The sequence below is a fragment of the Pteronotus mesoamericanus genome, unplaced genomic scaffold (assembly GCF_021234165.1).
Source record: "Pteronotus mesoamericanus isolate MK-2021 breed Mesoamerican mustached bat unplaced genomic scaffold, CSHL_Meso_final contig_68, whole genome shotgun sequence".
Lineage (NCBI taxonomy): Eukaryota > Metazoa > Chordata > Mammalia > Chiroptera > Mormoopidae > Pteronotus > Pteronotus mesoamericanus.
The window spans coordinates 30138590-30161600 of NW_026555234.1; the positions used below are offsets into that span (position 1 = coordinate 30138590).

Below are 23011 nucleotides of genomic sequence, written 5' to 3' on the forward strand. Positions count from 1 at the left end.
TGGCGTATTTTCCGAGCGCTCTGTTGTCTTCCCTCCTTCTATGCATCTCTCCCTTCTGGGCGGGCCAGAGGGAAAGGGAGACCATCGAGGAAGCCAAGCGACCCATGCCGTTCACCAACATCACCACACCTGGGGAAGGAGCTGGTTTTCCTAATTCTGGGGTTTTCTCCTGAATAGTGATGGAAAGAAAGATCAGAAAGGAGAGGAGGCAAGAACAGCTGCTCCCTTTACATCGACCACAAGCCCATCCGGAGGAGAGAAACAGGTCTGCGGGCCCTGCGAAGCCCGTGTAGTGATCCTGCTCATGTACAAACCAAGTCCATCCCTTCCTGCTTTTGACTCTTCACCTTTTGAACAAAACGCCTCCCAAATCCCTCCCCAAACCTTGAGAGGAGCTCCTTAGATGAGTGGGTCTGCCTGTAATTACTGCTTGTTTCATTTGATTGTGGATCTGAACATCTTTAACAGGAGGAGGGGCACACAGGAGCGGCGCCTGCCTGCTGGGCTTCGGCTCGCCCTCCGCCGCGCGTGTCTGGGCTTATCGCCCCCCACGGCTGGGCCGCGCCTGCTCCTTATCGGGCCTGTTTCTCCACGGCTCCCCGGATAAACCCGCGTAGCCAGAGCAGCACGGGCAGCGCGTTTCATTGTGTATCCAAATGTGTTTCTTTTGCTTACATAAGCCTACATGAAAACTTACTCCGGTTGCTTTCTTGTTAGTGTTTTGGAAAAGGATGAGGTTTGTTATTTTCCTAAATGCTTGCAAGCAGCACTGCCCTCCTATAAATTATGGTGTCACAGAGATGAACTAAGTTATTGGTGATTAAGAATACAACATATGGAAATATGGAACAGACTGCCAGCTGCCTGAGGGGAGGGGGGAGGGGGGGAACGGTGGAAAAAGGGGGAATGGAGTGAGCCGCGGACACGGACAGCGGTGTGGGGACTGATTGCGGGAGCGGGGGTGCGGTGGGGAGGGGCTGGGCAGAGGGGGGGCAGAGGGGGCAAAACTGGGCCACTGTAATAGAATACACAAGAATAATAAAAGGAAAGAAAACAAAAGAAGGTAATATGTTGTGAATTTAGTCTTATTTTTCATAGTCTCTGTCATTTTCAGGAGACTTGGGGAGCAGAAAGCACGATAAACACAGGGGCTCAGTCCGCCACGAAAAAGTGGAAGTCACCCAGTCTCCCCTGGCGGCAGGAGAGGAAGCAGGAGCAAGTCCCCGGGAGGAAGAGTTCACTCCAGGGCCTTAGCTCCACACAGACTAACCCCTGATCCTGACTTCGGCCTGCACAGTCCCAGGTGGGCTTTCCCAACGCAGCCGGCTATCTCTTTGTGGTCGTTCCAGGCAGCCGGCCTCCTCAAAGGGCTGTGCGGGCTGTGAGCTGGAGGCCCCTTTCATTTGCAGATGGATGCACCTAGTGCCTAACAAAGTCGCTGAGTCTCCTTTCCAGAGAACTCAGAATTTGATTTGTTTGGGGGATAACACCTGTCTGAGGCAGAGAATCTCACCCCTTTATTTCTTTTCAGTCCTTTAATCCTAGAGCCAGAGCTAAAGCATTCATAAATCCATGACCAATCAAATACCCTCTCCCCGTCTGCCAATAACTTCCAAAACACACATTTTTTTCCCCCCGCAGAGCCTTTTCTAAGCCCAGCTCTTCATTGCACTCTAATGACAAATGACTATTCACATTCAGTCAGCAACTTGTGGGTCTGGCTGATGAGGCAGAGACTTCCCTGTGCCTCAGATTCCCTGTATGTCAAAGGGTCTAATAGTCTCTCTCCCAGGTCTCTGCCTGCTGTGAGAACCAAATGAAATAATGCACTCGTGCTTGCGTAAGACCCGGCTTATGCAAAGACCGCCAGTATGATTACAGAGAAATCTAATTTAAAAATTTTGCCTGCAAATTAAAGCCAGAGAGGGAGTGTGTCTTCCTACCAGAGAACCGCTGACATTAAGTCAAGTCCCCCACCCCCCACCCGCCACCCCCTGATGTCAGGATTGCAGGCTGTTTGTACCGGGTACATCGTTTCTGTGCGTGCATAAATAAGCGGTTATTTTTCTCTTTCCCTATGTGCCTGGGTCTCCAGATTTCATTATCAAGAGGCAGAGCCCATCAGAGAACTTGATCAGCAGCCAGGGACATTTTTTTCTTCTTCTTGTCCTTTGTCAGGTCTTTGTTCCGCCCCTGGCTACACTTTAACAGAACCACTTACTGGTGATTAAAAGGAGGGGACTTGGCGGCGGGGCGGGGCCTGCCGGGCGCGGGGCGCAGCGATTGGGTTCACCCTCCGGGGCTGCGCTCTCTTAAGTGCCAGCCGGCGGGCGTCGGCCGAACCCGAGCCAAGCCTAGGACCGACCTGCCCCACCCGACGCCGCGGAGACGTCAACGGCGAGCCGCCGAGGCTTGGAAACAAACAGACTGACTGACCGACGGACGGACGGACGGGCGGGCGGCGGCACGCGCGCGCGGCGAGAAGGAACAGGAATCCGCAGCGCGGACAGGAGCCAGACCTGCAGCCTCCCGACGACAGCACCATGAACGACAGCGACAATGCCACTCTGCTCTTCATCCCGTCCTCTCTGCAGCCGGACAACTACACCCTGTCGCCCAATACCAGCAGCCTGAGCCCCGGCCCGGACTTCTCCGTCGCTCCCACCTCCAGCGCGGGCCCCAGCGCCGGCCCCAGCCCCGGGTTCAGCCTCGGGCCAGGTCCCAGCGTCAGTTTCAGCCCCGGCTCCCCTCCGACTCCGGAGCCCACCACCAGCGGCTTCGCGGGCGGCGCGGTCAGCCTGGGCGCCTCCCCGTTTTCTCGGCCCTGGGTGCCCCACGAGCCCCCATTCTGGGACACGCCGCTGAACCACGGGCTGAACGTGTTCGTGGGCGCAGCCCTGTGCATCACCATGCTGGGCCTGGGCTGCACCGTGGACGTGAACCACTTCGGGGCGCACGTCCGGCGGCCCGTGGGCGCGCTGCTGGCCGCGCTCTGCCAGTTCGGGTTCCTACCACTGCTGGCCTTCCTGCTGGCCCTCGTCTTCTCGCTGGACGAGGTGGCCGCCGTGGCGGTGCTCCTGTGTGGCTGCTGTCCAGGCGGCAATCTCTCCAACCTTATGTCTCTGCTGGTGGACGGCGACATGAACCTCAGGTACTGTGTCCCTTAGGCATCTTTCTCATCCCAACCCACCGCGTTTACAGCAGAGGGCTCAAGACCAAGAGGAGAGGAAGGAGAGGCTGTTAGAATGAGTCAGGGAACAGGGAAGAAGAAAAGTGGAGGAAGATGTTAACGCCCGGGCTTTAGAAGTCAAGGCAGAGGTGGAGAAGTAGCGTTGCCCGGCAAGGGCCTGGACTTGGACGCAGCTGCTCTCAGGGGCCTGGGGTTGCAAGCACAGTCCTCACCACCCTCCCCGAGGGCTGGGCTGTCCGCGCAGGCCACTGGAAGACAAAGAGAACCGGGAAGCCTGAAGCCAGGACTCTCCGGAAATGCACAACAGGATAGGGCGATTGGTCCCCATAAAGAGTAATCTCATAGAGAGGACAACGTGATTGAGTTGAATCCAACAAGTATTCAGCAGCTTTACCGTGTCTAACAGGATATTTTGAAGGATTAAAAGAGAAAAAAAATGTTCCTTGCCCTCAACGTCATCCAGGGTTTACAAAGCCAGGGACAGCGGTCCTGAGGTTTTGGGGTTTTTTCTCTGCCCGAGGTTCATGTTTCAGTTGGACTTGCACGTGCAGCTCTCTTGGCACTCCCCTGGGATGAAGCAGGTCTCCCCAGACCTCAAGCCTGGGGACTTGCAGTCTCCCACCTCTCCCTCTACCCAACGTGCAAGATAGAGGGTTACCCGTGGGCAAGACAGGCCCTTTGGCTCGAAGCCCTTTCTGACCTCTGTTCCTTCCCTTTTCTGCAGCATCATCATGACCATCTCCTCCACGCTCCTGGCCCTCGTCTTGATGCCCCTGTGTCTGTGGATCTACAGCCGAGCTTGGATCAACACCCCTCTGGTGCAGCTGCTACCCCTTGGGGCAGTCACCCTGACTCTCTGTAGCACTCTCATCCCAATTGGGTTGGGCGTCTTCATTCGCTACAAATACAACCGGGTGGCTGACTATATCGTGAAGGTAACATCACTCTTCCCTTTACATACTCGACAGACTTAGAGAGTCCATCTGGCTGAACTGCTAGGAAGTTTGGGAAAAGGGGGTAAGGAAGAAAAGGATTTGGCAGCCCTTCCATGAATAAACTTAAAAAAAAAGTTCATGCCCCAAAGATAACTTTCACCTTTGAATTTCAAAAAATTATAGCTTTAATGAAGGTAGGTTTATTAAAAACAGCACAAGAGAACTCAGTACTCATAGGAGGAAACATTATGTGCAAAGTAGATGGCAATGCATAAAATGGACATATTTTCCATTAACAACTGGTGTATTACCAAAAAAAAGCAGGTGAAATAAAGTTATTTTACTAGAACTTGTACAGTATTTAAAAAATGCATTGCTCTGTTTTTCAAAGGTGGAACTCTAATTCTGAGTAACTCTGTAGACTGTTGTTTTTCTAAAAATAAGTTGACACTAATAAGGCCAAAGTAATTTAAAAATTACATCACGGCAATATAATAGAATGCACAAAATATGAACTTCAAAGCACAAAATAAAATTAGGTTATGGATAAATAATGCAAATTGTATTGCTATAACTAAATTTACGTGTTTCTTTTTTAATTCCCCACTGCAATATTTCATATAGTTTCTTCTTTAAAAAAAAATTAGAGAGAAGGGAGAGAGAGAAACATTGATTCATTATTCCATTTATTTATACATTCATTGGTTGTTTCTTGTAAGTGCTCTGACCAGGGATCGAACCTGCAACCCTGGGGTATTGGGTGGACACTCTAACTAACTGAGCTACCCACCCAGGGCTCATATGGTTTCTAAAGGTAGTGAACAGGTGGGGATTTCTATTATTTTGTGCAATGTTTCCAATATTGCTTTATTTTTAAAAACTGATGCTTTTATAATAGGTGACTGGAGGAAATATTTAAATATTTATAAATTAAGCTTTCTTTGAAAACTCAAACAGTAGTAAATAAGAGTAAACAATGAACAGGGTTCTCATTTTAGGAAGTTAGTCAAATAAAATGCAGAACCAAGAACTGTAAAATGTGCAAATTTAGACAAAGAAAAAGAGTCACTCCAATGTCTGTTTAAAAGAGACATAATCTTTGTATTTTACTTATATTCATCTAAAGCAATCTGATTATGTAGAGGGGCTAACTTTTATTAATATGAACAATAGAGGGTTCTTTTCTGTACATATATCCAGCCTTAGGTAAAAGAAATTGTGTTCTATAATAAACATATATGTTGAATGTAACATATATACACGTACATGTAAATATACATATATTTTATATATCCTTTATTTTTAAAGATTTTACTTATTTATTTTCAGAGAGAGAGGAAGGGAAGGAGAAAGAGAGGGAGAGAAACATGAATGTGTGATTGCCTCTTGTGCGCCCCCCTCTGGTGACTTGGCCCACAACCCCATCATGTGCCCTGGCTAGGAATCAAACCAGCAACCCTTCGGTTCGCAGGCTGGCACTCAGTCCACTGAGACTCACCAGTGATGGCTATATATTATATTCTTAATATATCAGTAGATAACCTGGAAATGCATTAAGAAGCTTAATCATTGAACTAATGCTATTAATGTGATGACATTTACTATAAAACTTTAGGATTCTAAGAGAAAGTCAATCAAATAAGTTATCTCCATGCTAAAACAGATAAATACACTTAAATAATACACAATTCAATACGACTGGCTAACTGAGTTTAAGCTGGAACTTATCCCCATTCTTGAACCAGCACACTCACAGGATATACTTTATAACATTTTTATACTTGTGCAGACACTTCAAAATGAGCATTCAATGCCAGTGCTCACCCAAATGACTTAAAATAGTGCAAAGGAAACCTTGGAGCCAATATTTGCACAATGAAGAATCAGATTTTCTGTCAAAGCTTTTGATGTGGTCACACTTTGAAATTTAATGTAAAGAAAAGTTTTGATTTATAATAGTTTGCTTTCTGCCAATTGCACACTGGCAGCATGAGTACCTTATAAAATCATTATTTCAGCATCCTCTAGGGCAGACTTTTTAACCAGCCCAGATAAATTTTAACTAATTTTTTTAAAGAGTACAAAGTACTATATATGCCAGTCCAACACATCCCTAAGGGGTTTCCTCCCAGACAGGCAAGGAACCAGAAACAGCACTTTGTTCTTCCGGATCTGTGGTCTCCCTCACAAACACCCCTCACCCCGCCCCCATTTAGAATAACAAGCTAATTACCAGTCTGAAGAACTACGAGAGGAATTTTTAGGTTTCTACCTTGCTATTTTACACAGCCTGTCTTCTGAATGAATTAAATGTACCAGTCAAGATGACATGCTGTTTTATAGAGTCAGTTGTTTTCTATTAAAAATCCATCTACTGTAATAATCCCTAAGCATCACTAGAGACTTACAGGTGGGGGATGTCTCAGGAACAGATGGAAAAGGGGGAATTACAAGTTGCAACAGATACCTCACATCTTATGTTTACATTTTTCCCTTAATCTAAGAGTTAGTAATTGCTTTTGATATTGCTAACAATTCTCTGAGGTATAAAGTATTTTGAAGATGAAAAATATCACAGTTGTTTTCATAAATTTTAATAGCCTGTTATCTCATGTGTAAAACTAGAGCTAATTTCTTATGGAAACATGGGTCCTGTTCAGGGAAGGTAGAGTCCATTTGCCCACTCTGTTCATCAGATCATACCTGGTATCTTGGGCTGAATTCTAATAGCTCTGTTATTAAGGGGCACATTCACGCAATCAGCGCGTGCTCGGAACAGTCAAAACTCCAAGACAGAGTTTTGACTGAAAGCCTGGGGACAGTCCTGGAGAAGAGTGACCTCCCCCATATTAACCTCTAAAAACTGTTTTGCAGGAGTAGCTGGTTTATGTCGCTTCTATGGCAATGGCTTGTGGTTAGAGAAGGCAGATTGTCACTAAACACAAGGACAGGCCTCTAAACAAGTAGAGCCGTGCAGCCTGGCTCCAAAGGCCTCTGCCAAAGACTTGACCGTAAAGATCTCTATTTTGTGTGGGAGGTTCAGACTATTTGGGTCTTTTCCAAGAGGCTAGAATTTCCTTGCCTGAATTCCTTTCCAACTATCTTCTTTTTGGTGATTTGTTTATCCACTTTCTGTGACTAGGTTTCCCTGTGGTCTCTGCTAGTGACGCTGGTGGTCCTGTTCATATTGACCGGCACTATGTTAGGACCTGAACTGCTGGCAAGTATTCCTGCAACTGTTTACATGGTAGCGATTTTTATGCCTTTAGCCGGCTACGCTTCAGGCTACGGCTTAGCTACTCTCTTCCATCTCCCGCCCAACTGCAAGAGGACTGTATGCCTGGAGACAGGTAGCCAGAATGTGCAGCTGTGCACTGCCATTCTCAAACTGGCCTTTCCACCGCGATTCATAGGGAGTATGTACATGTTTCCCTTGCTCTATGCCCTTTTCCAGTCTGCAGAAGCGGGGATTTTTGTTTTATTGTATAAAATGTACGGAAGTGAAATATTGCACAAGCGAGATCCTCTAGATGAAGATGAGGACACAGATATTTCTTATAAGAAACTCAAAGAAGAGGAAATGGCGGACACGTCCTATGGCACAGTGAAAGCAGATGACTTAATTATGATGGAAACCACTCAGACTTCTCTCTAAACATGGAGATACACGGAGCTTCTATCTTGCTGAAGTATTACTTCCTATTTATAGTCTGTGCTAGTGTATATGGTTTACATAAAGGATAACAATTGGTTCACATTATCATACTTGTAACAGTTTTGATCTCATTGTAAGGTTGCCTTGGTATATTAACCAAGTGTTTTCACAAATTACAAATCAATGTCGTATTATAACTTGCACCTGGGACTGCTGAAGTGTGACGCCTGAACAAGTTAAACGTGCTCTTTGGTTTTAACCATTACCAATTTCTATGACTGTTTCAAATATGTAAACTCTTAGAAAGCAGGGTCTTGGAAATGTAGAATTTTGGTGCACTATCTTATATTAGTATAAAAAACAAGCTATATTTGTAAAGCATAATTGAATTTAATGTAATTGTTGCAAAAAAGGTGTGCTAGCTCAACTTATGAATACTTGACAATGTTGAAATTTGACCTGTATTTAGAAAAACCCCAAAGCAGGTCAATTAAACAAAATATAGTATTTTAGTGTCAAACCTGTTTCAAGTCAGAAAAAATACATTAATGTATTTGTTTACTTGATCTGGTATCTATTGGTGATGAACAGACAACATTTTTCAGGTGGACAAGTATTTTCTTTCCAGCTGGTGACTGACTTGGTCTTCTGCATTTATGTTAACATACCCCAAATCAGTTTATCTTTTGGAGGGGTGATTGGATTAGGAAAATTTGTAGAACTACTCTCTTCCCCAAAGAAGAATAGTTATCAGGACCTCGGGGTCCTCAACACTACCTGGAGGCCCCAGTTAGAAAGGGGGCGATTGTGAGGTGGTGGGGGGTGCTCCAGCAGAGGGGACAGTTGGCCTGGCCATGGGTGTCCCAGAGTGCTTTCCCTGTATACTTGCCGAAAGGGTTCATGCGTAGACTTCTCGGAGCATCTCTGAGATAATTAAGTAACCTATAACCTGAGATCAAAGCCAACCGACCGAAGCAGTTCCCCAAACTTTCGCATTTTTGCTCACTATCCAGAGGCTCGCGGCCTCGCCTCAGCTTCCTGGGCAGAGCAGACACCTGGGACAATCAAGGTATGGGGACCACCTGGCTCGACTAATCCAGGTGCTAGCTCTCTTGTTGGAATTCTCTTCCCCTTTGGCAAGTTCACTGACGAATCAGTTCGTGCATCGCAAGGAAAGCCTCCTTCCAGAACATCTAAGGGTGTTGGTGCGGATCTTCGGGTGTGCGGAAAAGTTCCATCCCGAGGTGGTCAGGGAGCAGCCCTCCCGGCGGGGACGTGGGAACCCGGCCGTGGCGGGCAGGGCGCGGCAGTGAGGCGGGCTCCGGGCCGCCCCCGCAGGGCCGCCTATTTAGGGTCCGGCGGCAGGCTGGTGCGGCTGGGGCTGCGCTCATGGCTTCCCTGGGGGAGGAGGTGCAGGACGGTTACATGTACCCAGCCTGCGCCGCCTACTCATACCCGTACCCTTACCCACCCAACGCCAAGGGCAAGGGCTTAGCGGGCGCGGGCGGCTGGCGGCCACGCGGCGGGGGCTACCCTCCCGCGCCCTCCTCCTCCTCCTCGGCCGGGGCTGCCCCGTCGTCCTTCCCCGGCTACGGGCAGCTGATGGCCGCGGAGTATTTCGACAACTACCAGCGGGCGCAGCTCATGGCCCTCCTGGCGCAGGTGAGCCCCGGCCTGGCCCCGCGGCTCCGCAAAGCCAGCAGCCGGGACGCGGCCGTGCAGGTGAACCCGCGCCGCGACGTGTCGGTGCAGTGCTCGCTGGGGCGGCGCACGCTGCCGCGCAGGCCCCGCGACCCCGGGCCCCCGGCCAGCCCCTGCCCCGAGGGCGCGGCGGGCGGCGCGGCCTCTCTGCAGCCGGCCCGCGGGGGCCTCGAGCACGACAGCCCCCCGAGCGGCGGCCCGCGGCCCGTGCACTTCCCGCGCACCGTCGCGCTGTACTCGCCCGTGGTCTCCCGCCGCCTCACCACCTTCCTGGAAGGAGCCGAGACCGCGGCGGGCGAGCAGAGCCCTGGGGCCCCGGACGGAGAGCGAAGGCCGCCACCTCCGAGGCCCCGAGACGCCCAGCAGGGAGAGGGGTCGGCGAGGAGCGAGCCCCAACGGCCGCAGTCCCAGGAGGAGGAGGCGGCTGAGGCCGGGGCCGCGGTGCAGGCGAGCTGGGAGCCGCGGGAGACCCGGGGCGCCGAGGCTGCCCCGCGGAGCGCGTCCGGGAGCCCGGAACAGCCGCCGCCGGCACGGGGCGCCGAGGGCGCGAGGCCGTCTCTGCGGAGCCCGGAGCCGGGCAAGGAGCGCCTGCGCTTCCAGGTGAGGCCCGAGCCGGCCCGGGAACTGCCCAGGGTCGCAGGGGGTCCTCGGGGTGTGCGCCGCCTCCAGGTTCGGGTCCCTGCCCTGCTCCGGACGGGTGGAGGCACAGGGCTCCCTTGGGCGCGAGGGGACGTCTCTGCCTTTCTGCAGCCGCCGACGGCAGCACGTGCCATCCTTCTCCAACAGTAAAATCAATTGTAACTTGATTATGGCGATTGCAAAATACCAGCACCACGTTTGGCGAGGGAGACGCCCTTTAACATTCGTATTCTGAGCATATTTGCTGTCTGACCTCTGATCGTGGGCACGCAGTCCAGTGTTGATTGAGGATTTGGGTGATCTAGGATGGGTGCCCAGCTGAACATCAGAAGGTGGACTTGTTGGCAGGAGAGTTGATTCCCAAAATTCCCACTCACTTTTCCGCACTTAATGGGGCAAAAGCCCCAACGGTCGATTACTGGGGTGCTGGTCAGCTCACCCCTAACTGAGTCTTGTCTGGGTTTTCAAACCTCCTACTGGAAGCCAGGGGTACTGTAGTGCCTCTCTCAGGATGTTTCTTTACTCCTAGAAAGCACCTCTACTCAAACGTAATGCTGCCCAAGTATTTGGCCTGTCGTGTATGACAGGCGCGGAGGGCCCGTTCGCACCAGCTGAACCCCAGAGGGCTGGATTACACCGGGGGCAGCTGTGATCCAAGGAGTGGGAAGGCGTGGGCGGTTACTAAGAGGCTGGAAAGAGGCCTTCGGTCTCTTCCACAGCGGACCCCGGGCGGTGGGGAGGAGGCGTGGAGCAGGAAGCTACACCGAAGCTCTGCGCTGTCTTCATTCTTAACGTTCCTGGACTTGCTCACCTGTGAAATTGTTCTGAGTGCTCACCTGAGCTCCTTTCAGTTCTAAAGGCCTAACTCCACGAACTTGTTTACACCTGGCTTCTCACTGGGAGAGAAGACAGCTTCATAATGTGGCAAACCTGCTTCAGGTCACGGTCCGCATGAATTACGGCTTAGCCACCATGTAGATTCCTAGCTCCTTTGTTTGGTGGAAATTTAACTCGCAGTGCAGAGAACTTACTTAATTTTGAGTGAACACCTTAAAATATTTCCGGATGCAGAGTCTTATGGATTTTCTTCAGCGTAACGACTGCCACATGTGTGTGTTCTCAAGTCAGACTTTTCCTGACAGAAAAGGCCTCCCTGCAGAACCTTGATGTTTGGCTTTTCCCTTGCCTGTTTGAGGGGAAACACCTGCTCGGTAATCTGTCAGTTAATTTGCGTTATGAACCAAGTTAATCTGGCATATACTTTGGGGGGCCCATGCTTGCTTATCTGCTTAATTAAGCTATTAGCTCACTTAATTACTCCCATGTAGAGACTAATTCGAACTGACCCTACTTCTTTCCTCCATGATCTGAAGGAAGTTGCCAGTTTTAAGGAGCAAATAGATCCTCCCCAGCTTCTGACATGAAGGATGACAATTCAGATGTCATGTTGGTTAAACTGTGGTATCCTTTTGTTCAGTTCTTGGAACAGAAATATGGCTACTATCACTGCAAGGACTGCAACATCCGGTGGGAAAGTGCCTATGTGTGGTGTGTACAGGGCACTAACAAGGTAAGAAGTACCACGGGACTGGCATCTTTTTGACAAAAGTGTCAAGAAGGTTTTGTTTTAAGGTTTTCCTCTCTCATCACAGGTTTACTTTAAGCAGTTTTGCAGAACTTGTCAGAAGTCTTACAACCCTTACCGAGTGGAGGATATTACCTGTCAAGTAAGTGGAATGTTTCATTTTGTGTCTGACCCGGGTAGTGGTAGAGGGTTTTGGTGTAGTTTGTTGAATGTATTTCCTAAAATATGCTAGGTTCCCAGTGACCTCCAGGATTTGACAACCTTTTGGCAGGAGTTTGGAAATAACACTCAACTGGGAGACACTCCCTCCGTGGGAGTTTCCTTCTGCCCTTGCAGACCTTGTTCATGTTGACATTTTAGAGACCAGTGCCTCACTTGCAATATGGAAGAATGTTTGCCTCACCTGGCGCTTAGTCTAATTTGAGAAGGCAAGCTAAAAATAAGATGCTGTTCTACTAACATGAGGTGGTAACGGTTACTTATTTTGCCCCAGTTTTATTTTTGGGAAGCATACAACCAAGTTGAACTACTTAATATAAGCGCGGGGTTTTAAAGTTCAGTCTTGCATGAGACTTTGCAAAAGGAGAATGATTTGTTTTGAAATCTAAGTTGCTGAGCTTTACAGGGTGAAGTGGTAACATTGCTTATTTGCTCTTACTGAAGCACTGCGCTGTGCTGAGGGGCTAAGATAATCTAAGAGGGAAGAGGTGACTAAACTCGCCAATTATCACACAGCTACTGGAGCCCGGCGCACCGGTTAAGACGGCCTACTCAGTGCCTTTGACTAAGTTGGATGGGGAAAGCATTATCACCATAGGGTGGTCAGGGGGAAACTAAGTATGGAAGACTATTTAGACTCCCACAGATCATGGCAGAGTAGGGTGAGGTCTTAAAGTGGGATGCTTAGCCACCCTTCTGTGGGCTCAGCAGCTGCTGCTTCACCTTTGGCCTCAGCTTGAGGTCATTTGCCGTAGGTTGGGGGTGGGGTGGGTAGAGGTACAAGGTCGCTGGTGCCGGGCCTGACTTACAGCCTGCTACTAGCCACTAGCCTCACACATTTGCTTTCCTTGTTTTGCAATACATTTATTTAACGCCTCTTCCCTGCTTGCTTGTTTTTTCATCGAGTGCAGGAAAAGATATCCTGTAAGAAAATTCTTTCAAAAGAAACAGTGCAATTCCTGTGCAACGTGGGACCATGACAAATGGTTAAACCCCCTCTCTTCATAACCCTGTCATTGCTACAGGGATGAAGACGACGAGATTAGCGCATGGCCTGGCTCAGGGTGCATTCAGTTTGAATGGACTGAGAACCTTTTTGAAATTCTAGGAAATGACCAAGGGTTTACCTTTTGAATGTGTTTCTCACTTTGATTTTTCAGAGTTGTAAACAGACTAGATGCTCCTGCTCAGTCAAACTCCGCCACATTGACCCTAAACGGCCCCATCGCCAAGATTTGTGTGGGAGATGCAAAGGCAAACGCCTGTCTTGTGACAGCACTTTCAGCTTCAAATATATCATTTAAATGAGTGCACAAAGCCGGTTCCGCTGAACGTGTGCTGGTGGAGTGGACAAGTGAGCTTTTTCTCAAGCCCCTTCTCCTGAAAGGCTGTGTTTTTTGACAAAGCCTTTAAATAAAAGTATTGCAAAACAATGGCATAAAAATCTTGTTTTTTTTTTTTAAAAATAAGGGTTTAGGAAAGCTTGTCTGTGCTAACAGTCTGGGCCTGTCACTTTATCTTTATTAATATCCGTTCACTGCATGTGGAGCACTCAGGCTCTGTGGTGTATTAGTGGCTGAGGAGAAATTTAGAGGGCCCGGATGTGAGATTCACTGCTTCTGCAGGTCTGTGGGAAGCTTATAAACAAGATATGAATGGAACAAAGGGAAGCCAGTGAATCACTAAAATGAGCATGCTCCTGAAGCGGGTGGAATCAGAGCCATCCTTGGTGTGTGCGACAGCTGGGGGTGACCCTGAGTGGCTGGCTGGCTGCGGGTGAGAACATCAGTGCATCTGCGACCTCAGCCTAGTAGGTGACAAACTCCTGGGCCGCGTGGCATGCTGTGAGCAAAACCGAGTTGTTAGCCACAATTCCACAGCTGGCGCTCGGAACGGGGTTGCTAGGGCAGCTTCTTTAAGATGTTAGGTAACTGTTAAATGGACTTAAAGGTGGGAGCCCTTTAAAAATCGGCCTCCTACGTGTACTTACAGTTGACAAAGACAACTGTAACCTTTGTCTTTGTTGACTTGCAGTTCTAAAACTGCCCGCATCTAACCTAAGGACTCTTCCAAGGGCACCGAAGAGCTTCCTACCCGAGTCCCAAGAAAACAGGCCGGGCCCCCAGAGCTCTCCTGGCTGAGGGTGGTCCTTTCAGCCTGAGCCTCCGGGTTCCAATGATATCGGAGCTGACGGCTATTGACTTCCCAGTTACAGAAATCACATAACAGGGACCAGGTGCTTATTGTGCCTCTTCCCAATTGTCTAAGCAGCCCCTTTAGGCTAACCCTTACTACCTTACGGAGGCCATACAAAGTCTGTGAACGTCTGGGGTGCTTGTGTGTAGACAAATGCAAGGAATAAAACCCTAAAATGAGTCTGCGGTCTCTAGAGCCCTTAGGGCAATGGGAAAAGGCCCTCTGCACCCTTATGGGCCTAGGCAGGTGCTTTGTGAAAATGCAGGTTCCTAGGCCAGGACCTCTGTCGAATCCTAAGCAAAGCATTTAACAGGTACCCCAGGTGTTACTTAGGGAATTGAAGCGTGAAAACCAGCAATGGAGTCGGCTTTACTCTCATGCAGAAAAACCTTGGTGTGGCTTCTGCCCTCGTGGAGCTTCTAGCATGGAGGGTAGATGGCCACTCATTCCTGCATTAAGAACAATAAAATAAAATGGAAGTTCTGCCATGTTAACACGGAAGAGCTAGTTAATTGTAATAGATCTGACTTGGGCAGGTTAGGAAGGGCTTGCTTAAAAAAAAAAAAGACTTCAGCTGTGCTGAAGTTTGGATGAATTAAGCGAAGCAGGGAAGGAGGAATTTTCTAGGTTGAGCTAATACGTGCAAAGGCCAGCAAACCAGGAGGCCACAGTGGCGGAGCCTTGCGGAGGGGCAGGGATGTGCGCAGCAGCAGGCGAGACTGGTAGGCTCAGACTGGGAAGACTTTGGGACTTGCTCAGGTACCCGTCCTCAGTGAGACTCTGTTGAAAGGTTTTAAAGCTATGGTGGGGCACGGTGACATTCACTCCGGCTACAGCGGGTGCCTTTAAACCAGTGAGGAGGCCTGCCCAGAGCAGGTCAATTGGTGGTCATGGGGGGGAGGGGGAGTCCGAGTAACGAGTGACAGTCACTCTAGGTGCTGGTGAGGTGATGTTTCATTCTAACACCTGCTACTGATTTGGCTGAGGCCAGGGACAGGAGACTCATTTGGCTCACGGCATGCAAGCGATGTTTAAGAGGCACACAGGCATTTGCTGAATGAACGAGAGAACAGTAGACAGGTAACTGCAGTGGATCCTAAGAGAGAAATTCACTGGCTACTAACATGGGTAGTTACATTTTTAATACTTTACCATTAATTTTCCTAAGAGCAGCTAACCCTATTTTATAGTTGAGGAAAGCAAAGATCAAACTACTGTATTTTGCCATGTATAACGCGCACACTTTTGCCCAAATTTTCAAGGGAAAAATAAGGATGCACATTATATGTAGGTAGTACTAATTCCTTATCTATATAAATGTTTTTAATTATTTATGCTTATGTGTTAAAAGTGTTAACTCTAGAAAGCAAAGCAGTTAACAATATCCGTATGCAAAATAATACCCTGGAATATGACAATTGGTTTTGTTTCTAAATATAAATAAATAAAAAATTGAATTAAAAAATTAAAACAGAAGATTTTCCCTGAAAGTTTGGGCCAAAAACGTGGGGGTGCATTATACACAGGAGCGCATTATACATAGCAAAATATGGTATGTTTTACCTAATGGGAATTCAGACATAGAGCAAAGTAGCACAAAGCATCTTTTTCATTAGAGTTACAGTGATAACATTCTAGCAATGAGGAGGCGCTGTGGAGCTGTATGTGTACAATCTGAAATTTATAAGATGAATTTTTTTGAGCAAGAGGTTGGGAGACTAGAAGGACATACTCCAGATTATGCTTCTCTCTCGGTGACGAGAAGTGATTCTAACTTTCTTCCTGTTTCCTACATTTGCTAGAGTGATAGTGGCTTATTTTGAAAATTTTCAAAAAGTCATAAAACACTATCCTAATCACATTGATTCGACCGTCTTACTTCCTCCCGCTTAGATTATGCTGGCGTGGTGGATGAGCAGCCCTCAAGGACCCGCTCACTCCGAATCGGTGAGTCTGTCCCCCGAGAACGTGTTGATCACTTTCTAAGTTTAAGGCGGGTTGTAGGCTGTAACGTTCCTGTTACTTTCTATTGCTAGGAGTAGAAAATATTTTCTACATTGTGTCAAAACACTTCGGCCTTCTATTTTAGAAGCAGCCTGAGGGAAATTCCAGATCTCTCCTTCTCTTTTGGTGTTATTTTACAAACTATTTAAAAATGATAAATGTATTAGGCTAAATAAAAGTTTGTATGAGCAAAAACTAGGCCTTGATAGGAACTAAATAAGGTGTTTAGTAAGGTAAGCATTTGATATTTTCAATAAGTGCAAACTTTGGATTTAGAGGGTTATGAGCAAAGAAGTACAGGTTTGAGGAAAACCCTTTTGCAAGAGGACAGTCCTAATGGCTAATGCATCTTGGCCTTTGCAGGTGTGTCCATTTTCATTACATTATTAACAGACTTAGCTACATACAAATAAATATGAAAAGCACATTTCAACTGCTTGAAAGGTTTGATTTGTGTAGTCAACTAATTTTGCCCTCCGCCTTTTACAGAAAATTATATTTAAGAGTAATGAGGGTAATTTGAAAAAATTTCTAAATGATGCACACTAATCATTCATCCTTTCTTAAAATACAACACAAACCAACAACTACAATGTTTTTTTATTTTTAACAAAAAGGATAGAAGGAGGGTGAGGAAAAATAGGGGACGGTGAGACAGGGTGTAAAAGGCGGCGTGCCTCGGGACGCCGCCCCCTTCCTGCCCCACACCCAAATGTTATTAAATAATTTAAAGGACGCCATTTACAGTACCAGAACACCATCAAAATAATTTCTTTTTATCAGGGTCAAAAAATACAGTGATTATGAATGTGCCGCGAGCAGTTATGGAATTTTGTAGGTAACATAACTACAGTCAGCAGTCCAACGGGGCGCACAGTGCCTTCAATAATGCACTTGAGCATAATTACATTTCTGGCAGGGTCCACACCCCCAAGAGAAGGCAGAGCTAAGCATTTCATTCCTACATTCTAAACTCTGCAATCACAGAGCCCAGTTTAAAAGAAAAGTCACAGTGGATAAGAGATGCATATAAAAAATACAAGGTGTTCCTTTCATATCAGAGGAATTGTGGGACTACATTCATTTCTTTTACAAAATGCTATTTAAAAAAGGTCAGAGAATCCAGTTCATGTTATGCTACAGACTTAGTGAGTAAGTGTATTGCATGTTTTGGTAGTCAGTCTTCAGGCTTGCTTTCATTTCCCCCCAGAGCTGCAGGTTCCTTTAGGGTGAAATATCTGAGTCCTGAATGAACGTATAAAAATGCTTTTGCATCTCTCTTCTTGAATTCGGTAGACTTCAGAGCCTACAAGTCATATATTCTACCATCAATGACCACAATTTTTTCTTCAGCTTTGTACACCTAGTCTTGTGTAACAGTGCATTGCACAAATGTACAAGAAAAAAATACTAGTTTTAATCTATACAGTTTCTATAATAATTATGGAGTAAAATAAGTTAACTTTCTAATGAGAACAGCTGACGGGCAGCAGACATCTTTATTTTACATTTTAAAGTCTCTGCAGGCATCTACTTTGGTTAGTTATCAACAATCGTAACATAAGCACTGATCAGAGAACTGAGCAGCATTCCAATAACGTTAACAGATATATTATTTCTTTTTGAAATACTGGGAAAGCCCAGTTTTAAAATATTATTAAAATGTTCTAACATTTACACACTGTGAAGAGTTATATCTAATAAAATAAAATTTCTTCAAAAATAATCTTGCAGTGCTCTTTCAGGCATGCTCTGAGACAGCATCACCACACAGCCACGCCTTGAAAATAGGACTGTCATGTATGCACACACCCCAGCTCACACGCACACAGTTCCTTACACAGACTGAAAAACAGAACACCCACACCCTCATCCCACACGGTGAAAAAAAATCAATGGTTTTTGCAGACAAGTTTCTGTGTGTATCTATCCGACTGGATGTTCTTCATATAGATGGGTAAGCATCAACTGCAGATTATGTTTCCGACTGCTGGAAGTCCAAGCAGCTTCGCAGGTCTTCAGCCAAAATGAACCAGCTTCGATTTCAGCCTCATTTTACCTGCTTCTCAATATCTCAGTATTAGAGGCCATTATTGCAAACATTCTTACAATCCGTTTCTCCGGAAAGCGATGTAATGTACCTGTATGTATCACTTTTAGCCCTTTTCTGTTCACATAGGTTAAGTAATTTAAAAATTTCTTCTTCAGAGTAATTGTGGGAGGTATTGGCAGCTGTTAAACAATTAGTATTTTTTCTTCAGGTCTTTGATTTTGACATTCTTTTTATATCTTGATGAAGTTTGACATGAGTTACACTGTGGTTGTAGATGCTGCCAGAAAAACTTATCAGTGAATTGCAAGGGTTCATAAAAGGTGCTTGTTAATATCCTTAATCGTCTTCAGTTTAGTTTCTTTCTTAAATGCCTGAAGTTCCTCAGAATCCAGTGCTCACCAAATTTCCAATTGGTTTGGCCTGTGCTAGTAGTTGGTATGATTGCACCATGCGTAGAGACTCTCTTATTTCTAGATTAAGTTCCATCAGTTTGTAGTTCGCTTCTGACATGTCCAGGTCAGAGCCAATAACCGCAAAACTTCCTGTCTGGCCCAGCGTCTGGTGATGGAAATATATGTGTAACAGCGTCTGCACTGGGTCATCTTCACAACTGCCGAAGATGTCATTGGGCCAGAGAGACCTGAAAAGACACAGTAATTTCAAGTCCTGAGACTCAATCAAGCAATTATTAAGATTAACTACATTTAATGTTAATACCCATGACAACAAAATTCATTGTGAATCACTGATCTCATTTGTTTTATTTTATTTTGAAGAGAGGGAAGGGGAGGGGAGGGAGAGTGGGAGAGAAACAGCGATTCGTTGCCTCTCACACGCTCCCAATAGCAGACCTGGCCTACAACCCCGGGCATGTGCCCTGACCGGGAATCAAACCGGTGACTTTCAGGTGTGTGGGACAACATGCAACCCACTGAGCTGAACATCTTTTAATATTTGAGCAAATAGATTACTGAATTTATCACTGAGAGTGAACGAAATCTAAAATTAGGATCATTTTAGTGACAGCTGTAAAAAGAACAAAATCATGTTTTCCTTTCACAAAGACCTGCTATTGAATCATCAAATTGAAAACCAAACCCAATCACTGTAAACTCCCAGGCGAGGCATAAAGCAGCAGTTTTCAAATGGTGTGCCACAAGAATTTTTAAAATGTGCAATACCTGACTAAAAAGTCAGTAAGGGGCACTGACTTTTCCTTAGACTGTCAAATAAAAAAAATGACAACAGTCAACACAATAGCCACCGAGTACGAACGAATCAAAATTATACCTATTTTTTTGTCAGAACGGCCAAAAATGCATTTTTTGTGTGTGCTGCAGAATTTTAGTGTCTGTGTGCTGTGAGACGAAAACAGCTGGAAACTGCTGGTATATATGCATCTCCTTAAAAATCCCTTCACATTTTACCTGAAAGCTTTGACCTGTGCCACAGCTGATATAAATTCGTTATTTTTCAAAGTTTCAATTAAAGAATGAATGGCAGTTTCTATAGTAGTTTGTGCTGCTTTGGAAGTATCCATTTCTTCATTTTCTGAGGCAGACTCTGCGTCTTTGAGGGTACTTTCCAGCCGGGCAAGCTCCTCGGACATGTTGATGACCTAAAACAAAGAAGAGCCCCTTAGAAGGATCTTTTTACATGTTCAGTAACAGAAAGGCACTTAACTGACTGTGAAGATAGATTTAATGGTGGTAGTATTTCATTTTAAAGATTTTCAAATGTTAAACTTACTAGTTAAGGGCAGTTAATATTTTAAGTTCTCTATTCAGTAGGGATAAATCATTTTAGGCACCAAATAGTAGTCTTTAACTACTCTTGATAAAATAGGTTGTAATAAGTGTAGTAACTGTTAAATTGTAATAAATAAGGCAGGTTGTTGGTTTTAATGTGGTATATACTTCACCTTGGATAGTAAAAATAAATTTAGTGTTACGGGAGGATTGTGAAAATTTTTTTTTGACAGTAGAAGAAAGTCTTTCTATTTTAAAAGGTTGTTTACATAGTAATTTGATATAAACCAGGATGTATGTGTATCTTTTTAAATTTAATCATTTAAAAAGATTAAATCATTTTGCTACTGATGATTTTAGTATCAGTGGTTGACAATGGGGAAAAAGGCTAACGTCACTGCCTTTGAATCTACTCACTACGTGCTTTCCAACATTTAGGGTGTTTTGGCCTTGCTTAGTCTTGTGTCTCTTACTAGAACTGCAGCATAACATGGACAAGAGGTCAAGGGGTTTCCTAATACAGTGCTATTTCTTTCCTGAATTGATGTGTTTTACGAGACTTTTGATTACACACAGTCTGCTGCTCCTGTTGTGACCTTTAAGGCCTTGAACATTTTAAGGCTGTTGGATGGACATCTACTGTCTTATTTACTAATAGGTCCAGAAGTAGCACATCACTTCAAAAAAACAAGTCTGATAAAAAAATGATTCATGATGAGTAACTTTAGTCTTAAGTTCCCCTACAAAGAACATATATGTATATGTTACATTTTGGCTTTTTCCTAGTTCAACTGAATATTTACCTCGGCTTCATTTTTTATTGCATTTACTTGGTTGATAAGTTTACAGTAGGCTTGGAACAGAAGTAGCAATTGAAAATGCAATTTGTATAACCTTCGGCAGAGCTCCAGTTCCTAGAAATAAATAACATTGCATTAAATGTAGGTGTGATTTTCCATGTTTGACTAGACCACATATTGCCAATAAATTTGTAAAATAATTGTTAAAATCATCTTGGCATTTATTTTTCTGCAATAAGCAAGTTAATATGGTGTGAAGCTGATGAAAGATGCTTTGAAGATTGATTAAAAACGTAAGGATATTGTTGGTTACATAATTCATTTTTAGTGTGAAGCACATTTTCACATCAGGCAGAATTTTTAAGTAGGCAATAATATATAGGATGCTTTAAAAAGGATTGGCTATGACTTAAAACTTTAATTGCATAGTTCAAATGCATACATATACTTTTGCCGCATCAAGGTTGTACTATATTTACCAATCAGTGCTTGTTAAAGCAAAGTCAAATTGGATAACCTCTTAGCTAAAAATGAATTCATTTTTCGTAATCTCATTGAAATGACACAATGAAATTAGCGTTTGCACTTTGATTTTTAAAATTAAGAAATTTAAAAGATGTTAGTTATAAATGTATAAAAAGGCAAGTGCTAGTTGTACATGTTAATTATAAAATCTCATTTTCATAGGACCAATTTGATAGATTAGGGCTATGCAAACCTGAAGCACACACTACTTTTAAAGTAGTATTCCATGACAAAACACCACTAGGTCACAAATGGACAAATGGCAAATGAAAACCAGTTTGTCTGACATGGATAAGTAGTCTATAAATTAAGACAGGTCACTTACTGCTAGAATTTCCATTTGCTAAGCAAGAAGGTGATCGGGTCACAAAAATACAAAGGAAGAAAAAGACCAAGAATTAGTGTGAGATCCTTTTAACTAGGGTCACAGCTGCCCCAGGCAAACTGAAGGTCATTTAATCACACCCCAAAGAAAAATTTATAATACTGTTTCCAGAATAAAACTTTTTCAACATTTATTATATAACACTCCAGGGTGTTTTTAACTCTTTGCCAAATAAATTAATTACATTTAGACTACAGTTTATTTCTGTGTAAAACTTATGAAGAAAATCAAACTAATGTGATCTTGGGAAATCTGGCTTACTATAAGTGGTCTTTACCTAGGCTTTAAAAGCCTTTTTTAAAAAAGCGAAGTGTGATAAAATTTTCTTAGTAGAGGAGAAAATTTTTCAGTAGGAAATAAATTACTCTTCTCAGAAAAGAAGTTGGCTTATAATCTTACATAATGAATACTTACCCACGGGAAGATGATCTTTGGTGTGGCTCATTCTAGGCTTCCTACCTTTCACTGTCTAATTAGGTCCTATATTGCCATAATTGGCGCGCACTTGGAGTCAGAAGGTAAAATATCAAAAGCTGATGTGTGTTTTAAATTGCATTCCAAATGTAATTTAAACTTTAGAAACTCAACCCTACTAAGGTGTGGATCAAATAAGATAATGTATATAAAATACACAGGGAGATATCAAGTTTATGGACTACTTATCAACTATTACATTAAAATATCTACAGCACCTTGGACCTATTCATCAATGGAGAAAAATGATTTCTATTTAAAATAGCACTTGCCATAATGTAAATATTGCTTATAAAAGTCCCTTTTGCATTCTGCTTTTCTAAGTAGTTTCCGCTGTAGGACTATTTATATAAGATTCATTCCTATCAATTTAGAAAGGATTTGCTAAGCAAAGGTGAACTTTAGCTCCCTACTGCTTATCATAAATTACTTAGTCATTCTGTTGAACATCAGTTGAGCACAATCCAATGTCAAACTTATTAGCATATCTAAATTCCTAAGGTTTTACCTTATACTGTTTTATATGAAAACTTACAGTTTTTTGAGTTTTAATACTTTTTCTCACTTCTCTTAGCAAAAATAAAATAGAACTGACTCTATGTGCATATATCCATAGCCTCTACTATGGATGTAATAAAAATAAAAATCCCTGATGAAGTTTATGGTCACTGCAATTGTAGGAAATAACACAAATGTAATTAATTCTATAGCTCTGAATTACCGGAAATTATACTATATATGCTACCACTGTATATTTTAAATTGATGCCTTTTAAGTATATTGAAATTCACATATGCATTCTCTTTTCATTTAATTATCTTTTTTGCTTTCAGTACTTTTTTTCTCTTTTATTTTTTTATTGTCTATTCCGTCACAGTTGTCCCAACTTTTTTCCCTTTGGC

The 23011-nt window shown here is 44.5% G+C and overlaps 3 protein-coding genes across 3 annotated transcripts in view; 2 read left to right on the forward strand and 1 right to left on the reverse strand.

Moving 5' to 3' along the window:
- Positions 1–2543: 2543 nt before the first annotated feature.
- On the forward strand, positions 2544–7995 carry SLC10A4 (solute carrier family 10 member 4). Its single transcript, XM_054582266.1, has 3 exons — positions 2544–3151; positions 3915–4125; positions 7268–7995. The coding sequence occupies exons 1-3, from the start codon at positions 2544–2546 to the stop codon at positions 7778–7780; spliced, it is 1332 nt and encodes a 443-aa protein (XP_054438241.1). The 3' UTR covers positions 7781–7995.
- A 1174-nt stretch (positions 7996–9169) lies between these two features.
- On the forward strand, positions 9170–13234 carry ZAR1 (zygote arrest 1). The gene is made up of 4 exons (XM_054582267.1): positions 9170–10081; positions 11598–11690; positions 11773–11847; positions 13085–13234. The coding sequence occupies exons 1-4, from the start codon at positions 9170–9172 to the stop codon at positions 13226–13228; spliced, it is 1224 nt and encodes a 407-aa protein (XP_054438242.1). The 3' UTR covers positions 13229–13234.
- Positions 13235–16756: 3522 nt separating this feature from the next.
- FRYL (FRY like transcription coactivator) overlaps positions 16757–23011 on the reverse strand; it is a 148507-nt gene continuing 142252 nt past the window's right edge. The window contains exons 59-62 of the mRNA XM_054582148.1: positions 21576–21593; positions 20729–20839; positions 19605–19795; positions 16757–18817 (exon numbers count right to left, since the gene is read on the reverse strand). Coding sequence (XP_054438123.1) covers positions 18559–18817; positions 19605–19795; positions 20729–20839; positions 21576–21593 — 579 coding nt within the window. The 3' untranslated portion in view covers positions 16757–18558. The remainder of the gene's footprint in view (positions 18818–19604; positions 19796–20728; positions 20840–21575; positions 21594–23011) is intronic.

Coding starts and splice junctions, on each gene's coding strand:
- SLC10A4 (XM_054582266.1), top strand. CDS start 2,544: ATGAACGACAGCGACAATGCCACTCTGCTCTTCATCCCGTCCTCTCTG. Junction 3,152..3,914: donor GACGGCGACATGAACCTCAG/GTACTGTGTCCC, acceptor CCTTTTCTGCAG/CATCATCATGACCATCTCCT. Junction 4,126..7,267: donor TGGCTGACTATATCGTGAAG/GTAACATCACTC, acceptor TTCTGTGACTAG/GTTTCCCTGTGGTCTCTGCT.
- ZAR1 (XM_054582267.1), top strand. CDS start 9,170: ATGGCTTCCCTGGGGGAGGAGGTGCAGGACGGTTACATGTACCCAGCC. Junction 11,691..11,772: donor GTGTACAGGGCACTAACAAG/GTAAGAAGTACC, acceptor CTCTCATCACAG/GTTTACTTTAAGCAGTTTTG. Junction 11,848..13,084: donor TGGAGGATATTACCTGTCAA/GTAAGTGGAATG, acceptor TTGATTTTTCAG/AGTTGTAAACAGACTAGATG.